The sequence below is a fragment of the Triticum aestivum genome, chromosome 6B, assembly GCF_018294505.1.
Source record: "Triticum aestivum cultivar Chinese Spring chromosome 6B, IWGSC CS RefSeq v2.1, whole genome shotgun sequence".
NCBI lineage: Eukaryota > Viridiplantae > Streptophyta > Magnoliopsida > Poales > Poaceae > Triticum > Triticum aestivum.
Window position 1 is genome coordinate 20,507,558 of NC_057810.1, and position 9,328 is coordinate 20,516,885.

General features: G+C 48.4%; 1 protein-coding gene across 1 annotated transcript; it reads right to left on the reverse strand.

The window, feature by feature from the left end:
• Positions 1–4,371: 4,371 nt before the first annotated feature.
• Positions 4,372–6,151, reverse strand: LOC123135447 (uncharacterized). The gene has a single exon (XM_044554529.1). The coding sequence runs from the start codon at positions 5,912–5,914 to the stop codon at positions 4,757–4,759; it is 1,158 nt and encodes a 385-aa protein (XP_044410464.1). The 5' UTR covers positions 5,915–6,151; the 3' UTR covers positions 4,372–4,756.
• Between the last annotated feature and the right edge of the window lie 3,177 nt (positions 6,152–9,328).

Below are 9,328 nucleotides of genomic sequence, written 5' to 3' on the forward strand. Positions count from 1 at the left end.
CGTGGATTCGCCCCTGGACGCCGGCGCCTTCACGGCCACCTTCACCGCCTTCGCCGCGCACGGCGACGGCGCGCCGCCGTCCCACCACGCGAAGTGCGGGCACGTCTACACGTGGGGCGACCACGGCCTGAAGCGGTCGTGCGGGTTCCCGAAGTTCATCGACGACTACACCGACATCCCCATCGAGCGCGGCCTGACGGTCATGTGGAGGGTGAGGGTGACGCGGGAGAAGGCCGGCGGCCCCGAGATCGGCCGCCAGCTCTGCCGGCTGCTGGACCCGGGGCTCGCCGCCTGGACCGACGTCGCCTTCGTGGTCGCCGGCGAGACCTTCCGCGCCCACCGCACCCTCCTTGCTGCCCGCTCCCCGGTCTTCGAGGCGCAGCTCTTCGGCACCATGCTCGAGTCCTCCTCCCCCTCCATCACCCTAGAGGACATCGAGCCCAAGACCTTCGAGGCCATGCTCCGGTTCATCTACACGGACGCGCTCCCCGACGACGACAATCCCCCGGACCTCGAGGCGCTCCGGCGCCTCCTTGTGGCGGCAGACAGGTTTGCGCTCGACGGCCTCAAGCGGGAGTGCGCCAAGAGGCTGCTGGGCAGCATGTCGACGGGCACCGTCGTCGACATGCTGCGGTGGGCCTGCACGTACAACTGCGCCGAGCTCAGGGAAGAGTGCGCCGACTTCGCGGCGGCATGCCGGAACTTCAACGAGGTGGTGCTCACCGTCGGCTTCATGGAGCTGGTGCTCGAGTCGCCGTCCGTCCTCGCCGACATCAAGGAGAGCGCCGCGAGGCAGCAACGCACCAAGGAGTCTCTTGGTGATCCAGACGTATCTATTGGTAGGGGTATGGCATCGCCATATTATGGGTATTATTATTAAGAAAAAGGGTTTCTCCCCGCTTTATATATTATAAAGCAGCGAGCCAAGCATGGATATTATCATTACCAGCCTGCTGCTGCTTGATTTCGCAGGCTTGGATGGAAACCCTAGGAATTATAAGAAATCTAGTAAAGAAAAATTATGCTTGAGTTTTTGAAAATTTTAATAAGGAGAGGCGCATAACTGTAGAATACTTATTTTATTTTTATTTTTGATGAGTTGGAACTGTAGAATACTTCTGTTTCTAGCCCCATTATGTGCCAGCATGTATTTTGACTGTCCAGAGTATATCTGGCCATGGGCCGGGCCGGGCCGGGCTTGGGCCGGGCCTGAAAAAGCCCACGGCAGAAAATTGAGGCCCAGGCCCTCCTAGGTCCTACCATTGGGCCTACTTTTCAAGCCCAAGTCCGGCCCATCTGGTAAAAAGCCCTGAAAAGCCCTTAGGGCTTAGGGCCGTGGGCCGGGCATCTTCCTTAAAATGCCAATATGCCAAGCCCAAGCCCGTCCAGGCCCTGCTGGTGGGCTCAAAACTCAGGCCAAAGCCCGGCCCATGGGCAAGCCCATCGGACCTAGGCCCTGGATTTTAGGGCCGGGCCTGGGTGGGCCGACAGGGCCGGGCCTGAGATGGCCAGGACTAGTCCAGAGTAATCTTCAAGCCTATCTACTTGTCTTAGATTTGCCTAAAACACGGATGTATCTAAACACGTTTTAGTGGCAGCAGCAGGGAAACAGGGCGGGAAATCATGGGACAATGCGCAATGCAAATTTTGCAAGGTACGACTAGTCTAATACTTAGCATAATCAAGACAAGCATATTATTATGAGTAAAATGAAACTGACGGACCAGAAAAGATAACTTTCGAGTTTATGAAAATTTCAAGGAGGTCATGCTACTGTAGTTATGCTCTAATTTCAAGGAGAGTGGATAGTTAGCCCTTTTGAAATCGTTCAAGATTGAACACGATCACAACACATAATTGATCACTAAACACAGCTATTTGCTACTTATGTTAGGAAGGAGAATGGGCCAAAAATGGTGTCAGTGTCGTCGAAAGACTTGGTCTGCTCAAAGCCAAAAATTGGGCTGACCTTTCAAGCTTTGCAAAATTGATATACAATTAGTTTTGTGATGAGATACAGCAGCAGAAATAAATAAATAAATAAATATAAACATATAGTTTTGTGATGAGATACTTACATATGCAAGCACTGAGTAGCAGAAATGATTATACTAATTCCTGTCATCTCCATCAGTTTAGTTCTGATGATCAATGGCAGATGTAAATGATGAGACTAATTCATTATAGATCATGCTGCAGCCTCAAATAAGTTGCCTTTTCATGTTCGAAAATTTTCTGAGCGGAGTAAAATCAGCTATAGGATATATCTTACAATGATAAGGGGGGAGAAATCAAAAGGCATAGAAGATCACGCAATAGAAACATATTTCCTAAGCATATTTTTAATAGAAGAGCTGCAGAGTTACTCCTAACTAACATATGGTGGTACTACCTCCGTTTCAGTTTATAAGTCCTATGCGTACACCTAGGTTGCCAATTTAATCATCCTAATATAGACTATATAACATAAAAATAATATCTTTTGAAAATAGAACATCTGAAGTTTATATTGGTATGTTTTTTGTAATATATGACTTGTATTAGGTTGGTCAAATTGACGACCTAGGGATACGCGCACACCCTGTAAACTGAGAGAGAGGGAGTAAGCAAAAACCAATAAAATGAAGCAGATTGGAATGAAAGAAAATTCGTGGAAAGCATATTTACTGGGAAACAATGCAAGGCAGTTATTTTCCTTTCTGGTTCTCTAGGTGCTGGTTTCAAAATAAAATGAGTCTACCCACACATCCAACGTCCATTATCCTAAAAAATGGTGGTCGGAAACACAAATATATGTATGGGCTCTCATTTTCAGAGATTGTAGGCGATGCTTTCTTGTCTACTAATGACAGCATTAACACCTCAGGGCTTAAGAATTAAATTGTCAGTTTCATTAGGCATTAGCAACGACCAAACCAGAAATTGGCATACATTCTACAGCACAAAATCTACATCTATTTAGGCGAAAGATCTAATGTGATTACCAGCTTCGTAGGCATGGTGAGAACTCTGTCATATCATACACAGTAATCAATTTCCACAACCCGTCCTTGGCTCATGTAAATCTGAATCTAGTCGGAACTACCCCTCTGCAAGCGTCAGCGTAGTCTATAAGGTTTATCTCAGTTCTCATATCACAAGTGTGACCAAAAGTGGATACAGAGTGCACAACAATCGCAAAATAAAATTCAGCTACAATACCCGTATCTGAACACTTCTTGCTCTTACCACAGAACTTTGAATGTTCATGGAGATAAACATTGATGGGTACTGACAAATGTACATATTTTTAATCCCTACCAAGGCACGGAAACTATAATTGCAAAATGAATTGCTGGACAGGGAATTAATGCTCATCAATGAGCATTACTGTAATTTTTGTTTTAACTGAACATATGGTATTGTTAATCTTGCCAATCATCAGCTGTTGACATTTGGAGTTTTTATGCAAAAGTGTTCTTCTTTTTCTTTTGGACTGAAATGAGCGTGTCATCAATCACAAGTATCTTTCATGAGTTTTAGCAGAGGAATACTGACTCATCAATCTCAACAGAATGATATATATCATGGTATGGAATAGTAGAGTGGATAGTTAGCCCTGTTGAAACCATTGGACACGATCACAACACAGAATTGGTCACTAAACACAACAATTTGCTACTTATGTCAGGATGGAGAATGGGCCATAGATGGCGTCAGTGTTGTGGAAAGACTTGCAGGTCTGCCCAGAGCTGAAAATTGGGCTGAGCTTTCAAGCTTTGCAAAATTGATATACATGTAGTTTCATGTTAGATACTGTAGCAGAAATAAATAAATGTAATTTTGTGATGAGATACTCAAATATGCAAGCACTGAATAGCAGAAATGATAAGACTAATTCATGTCATCTCCATTGATTTAGTTTTGATGATCAATAAAAGGGCAGCCCGGTGCATGTAGCTCCCGCTTGCGCAGGGTCGGGGAAGGGTCCGACCACTTTGGGTCTATCGTACGCAGCCTTTCCCTACATTTCTGTAAGAGGCTGTTTCCAGGACTTGAACCCGTGACCTCATGGTCACAAGGCAGCAGCTTTACCACTGCGCCAAGGCTCCCCTTCAGTTTTGATGATCAATGGCAGATGTAAATGATGTTTCATCATAGATCATGCTTCAGTACCAAATAGGTTACCTTTTCATGTTCGAAAATTTTCTCAGCGGAGTAAAATCAGCTACAGGATATCGGAACAAAGATAATCAATCTTAGAAGCACAAGGGGAAAGAAATCTAAAGGCACCCAATAGAAACACACTTTCTAAGCACGGCCTAGATATAAAAAACTGAACTGCAGATGATGGAAAACAAAAGGCAAATAAATGAAAATGGAAACATAATATTTGGAGCGGAAGCAAATCATATCGATATATTTACTGGAAATGGATGTGGTACAGTTCTTTTGTTTTCTGGTTCATGGGTTCTGGTTTCAAAAGAAAATTGGTCTACCCACATATACAGCTTCCATTATCCTAAATGGATGTCGGAAAGACAAATATATTCATGACTCTCATTTCAGAGATTGCAAGCGATGCTTTCTTGTCTACCTAATGACAACATTAACACCTGAAGGCTCAGGAACTAAATTATCAGTTTCCTTAGGCATTGACAACAACCAAACCAGCATGTGGCAGACATAATACAGCAGAAACCCAACATTTATTTAGACAAAAAGCACTAATGTGAATTACCAGCTTCGCAGGCATGGTGAGAACCCAGTCCTTGGTTCATGTAAATCTGAATCTAGCCGGCACTACCCCTTCACAAGCTCTTGCATAGTCTTCAGAGAGGTGCGGCGCAACTTCCTTGTGAGGGCAAATGAACTTCTCCATGAATACCTTCTCTCTCACCTTGAAAGCGGTATAGTAGTAGCCTGGTTTGCACTTGAGCAATCCATTTTCCATGAGAAACTTTACAACGTAGTACCTGGGTTTCATCCGGCCCTCCAGCTTGTAATTGATAATTACTGACCGTTGAGCAATGTAGGACGGTTCCAACCCCACCTCAGAGATGAGGAAATCAGACCTGCGCTGCAGTAATTCCTTTGACTTCCTCAGCACACACGGAGCCTTACGCAGAGCAATGCTCACCTCAGCGTCTGACCACCTGAAAGTCTTCTTCAAGTAGGCCACTTTGGCGGCGATCTTCTCCTGACCGATGAATCCGACAGCATCCAACGCGTGCCTGAACATCCCCGAGCCACGAGGCACGCCAAGGCCTTCGGCGCATGCCACCATCGCCCCGACGCGCTCTGGCTTGCTGCTCAGGACTCCGCGCTTAGTGAGGGACAGCTTGGTGATATCGCAGTCGTCTAGCCCGCACTGCCGTAGGAGCGCGACGTTGGGCTTGACCGTCCCCTCGATGTCAGCACCGGCGAGGTAGCCGAGCTTGAGCACCCGGAAGAGGTTCTCCGAGGAGCCGAACAGGGGCAGGTAGTACTGCAGCTTGGAAACAATGGACCTGGAGCGGAAGTGGAGGAAGGAGAGCGGGACGAGGCGCGCGATCTCGGAATGCGACAGGCCGAGGCCGGCGAGCTCGACTACGACGGGGGCCAGGGTTTTCTCCGCGCTGGCGCAGAGGAACAGCGGGTCCTTGGCGACGAGGGAGGCGACATCGGCGGCGGAGACGCCGAGGCCGGCGAGGAAGGCGAGGACGGCGTCGGGCTTGGTGGGGGACTTGAGGTGGGAGAGCTTGGCGGAGGCCTTGAGGGCCTGCGCTCGGGTGAGGCCGCAGGTGGAGACGAGGTAGTCGTCGACGACGAAGCTAGGGTTTGGGGAAACGGCGGGCGCGGCGGCCGCGGAGAGGGGGCGGTGGAGAGGGGGGCCCTGAGAGGTGGCTGGAGAAGAGAGGAGCCGCACGAGGATGCAGCCACGGAGGCGGAGCATGGCGGCGCCGGCGGCGGCGGAGAGATTGATTCCCTATGGGGGCGGGTGCGAATGGGATGGTGCTTCGGTGGCGGGGATGCGGCGCCCCGGCGAGACAGGTGAAGGCACGGAGGAAGAGAAGAGGAGAAGAGACCGGAGAGGATGGCGCTTCGCCGGCGGCGCCGCCGGAGAGATTTTCCGGTCCGCTGTGAGTGGAGAGGAAAAATGGGGAATGGCAGGTGCGATGCGAATGGAGGCTCCCCAAATTGCAATATCGCTGAATCCCAGGGGTCTTTACGTCTTTCAACCATACAAAATACATTTAAAAAAAATACATAATACATTGAGCCTTATGAAAAAATTCATATACACATGGAAAATAGATATCCCCTCCGTTTAATAATGTAGTGCATATAGATTTCTGAAAGTCAAACTTTGCAAATTATGATCAAATTTATAAAGAAAACTACTTAAACCTACATTATCAAATATATAAAATATGAACCTACGTCTTGTCTTATGATGAATCTGATGATATATGTTTGTTTGACATTCTAGATATAAATATTTTTCTTCACAAACTTGGTCAAATTTTGTTAGGTTTGACTTTTCAAAAAATTTGCATGCAATCATTATGCAAAAATGGCTTTGAGCGATAAGATTATGTCACAAAATAAGTTATTATACGACTTGTACTTATCTTGTGATTTTTTTTCCGTAGGTATAGTACTTTCTCCGTTTTTATTTACTCTGTATATTAGAGTTGACCGAAGTCAAACTTTGTAAAGTTTGACCAAGTTTGTAGAAAAGAATATAAATATTTACCCTAACAAATCTATATGATGCGAAAGTACGTTCAATAATGAATGTAATGGTATTGATTTGTTATTGTACATGTTCATATTTTTTACTATAAACTTCGTCAAAATTTACAAAGCTTGACTTTGACCAAAACTAATATGCGAAGTAAATAAAAACGGAGGGAGTAAATGGCTATGCTTTTTTTTTGTAGGTAGTAAATGGTTACTTTGTTCCTATTTTTTAAAATGGTTATGCTTGCTAATAAATCCAATCCAAATTATATGTCGCTCAAACGGATGAATCTAATTAATATGGATCAGATGGAGCAGAAAAGTTCATACGGATATATATTTTCTCAAAACTTGAAAATATGATTTCTACAAGTAAAAAAATCATATGTGAACTATGTTTCTTTTTAGCATTTTGTGTGTGTTCATGTTTCTTTTTTTCTCTCTTTTCATTCTAGCCTCTTTTCCCCACCTCACTTTGTTCTCATGTTGACATTGTTGTCTTTTTCAGCGGACTCCTACTTATCTTTTCTAACTTTTGGAAGGTGAGAATTGAGAAGGTTATTATTCTTTACTTTTATGTGTATAGCTATCCTAGAGTTACCCACAAAAAAAAGCTATCCTAGAGTTGAGATCAATTGCACCGTGTCCACAAATCCTCTATGAATAGGCAACTAACAATTTTTAGCTTTTCTTTACCTATTTAAACTTTGCATCAAAGTAGGTTGTCTAGATATGCAACTAGGTGAGAAACCTATATGATGCAACAACAACAAGCACACAAGCAAGCAAGCAAAGGATACAACACAAAAAGCTTGCACGAGTAAAGGTACGAGATAACCAAGAGTGGAGCCGGTGAAGACGAGGATGTGTTATCGAAGTTCCTTCCTTTTGAGGGGAAGTACGTCTCCGTTGGAGCGGTGTGGAGGCACAATGCTCCCCAAGAAGCCACTAGGGCCACCGTATTATCCTCACGCCCTCACACAATGCGAGATGCCATGATTCCACTATTTGTGCCCTTGAAGGCGGCAACTGGACCTTTACAAACAAGGTTGGGCCTCTCTCCACAACTTAATTGGAGGCTCCCAACGAAACCCCGAAGCTTCACCACAATGGAATGTGGCTCCGAAGTGACCGCTTCCGTCTAGGGCGCCCAAGCACCCAAGAGTAACAAAATCCACACAAGAAAGTATGGGGAATTGTCGGAGTAATGGGCCACGGGTAGGCTAACCCGAGCCCCAGAACCTTTCAAGACATCGGGACGGACTACGCCCCTCAAGTCCCCGAGGCGACTCCAAGACAAGCCGAGTCCCGGAGGCGACTCCAAGACAAGCCGAGTCCCAGAGGCGAATCCAAGAGGGCCGACTACGGAAGTCAGCCTGCGACTCCAACCACCCAGTCATTTACAGGCAGGCATGGCCACAGTGCGCCGTACTCGCGGAGATCTCCGCCCGGCGCGGCACTGTTGCCATGCCAGCCCTGACATCAGCCCTTGGGGTGAGGCCCTGTACCCACGACCTCCTGTGTGTACGGCCCGGAGACGGCGGGGCCTACCAGTCAGCGAGAGTATTGAAGACGACGAGAACACCGATAGTCGGACCCGTTGGGAGTCGGCCCCCTGGAGTCGGCCGACCCCTCCCACGGGTTCCACGCGCCATTAACCAGAGGCGACAGGGGAATGGCAACAGTGATCGCCCGTCAGGCGGCGACACTGTTGCCATGACCCCATGACCAAGCCCACGTCATTAGAAGCACGACTACAGTAATCTACAGCCGGCAAGACCCGCCCGCGGCGGACACGGACTGACGCCCTCGTACCAGGCCAGTCGGCGGGACCCACCAGTCGGCGGGCCCCAGGAGTCGGCGGAGAAGACGGCGCCTGAGAGACAGACGGCTGGGACCCGCACCCAGCCGGTTTTACCATTGTAACCCTGGGGGTAGGCCTATATAAACCCCCTAGGGCACCCATGCAAAGGGTTGGCATCCATTAGCATTAGACAGATCATATAGGAAGGAGAGAGCTAGCCTTGCCCTCTCCTGCCTCCAGAAACAGCTCTAGGAGCAAGCTTGTATTCACTTTGCCTTAGTGATCATGCGGAGACCCCGCAGAGCAGCAGTAGGGGTGTTATCTCCTCGGAGAGCTCTGAAGCTGGGTAAGATCCGCCGGCGTGCATGTCTTCGCCTCATCCCGTTTCCAGGCACCGGCGACGTTCTACTCACCCCCACCATGATAAGCCATCCTTTGGCATATGTCGCACCCAACCCCCGACATTTGGCGCCCACCGTGGGGCATGGTGCACCGTCGTCCGGAGATCTGTTCTGGACGGGAACCCTCTTCCTCCCTGGCGAGCGCAGCCAGCCAGGCTCGCCAGACGGAGTCTGCATCGACGCGCTGCGCGGCGCTAAGGCCGCCTGTGCAGCGAGCTGCCTCGCCGAACTTATCGGCGAGGTTCGCCTCTCCGACAAGCCTGCATCCGACGCAGGCACGGGTGGCCCCGAGAGCCTCCTCGCGGGCCTCCTCGACCAACTCCACGTCACCGGCGAGCCTGCCGTGGACTTGGAGTCCGTAGGCTCCACCGACCGATGCTGGTCGACTCCGATGCCGTGTCGCTCGACACTTTCCCCA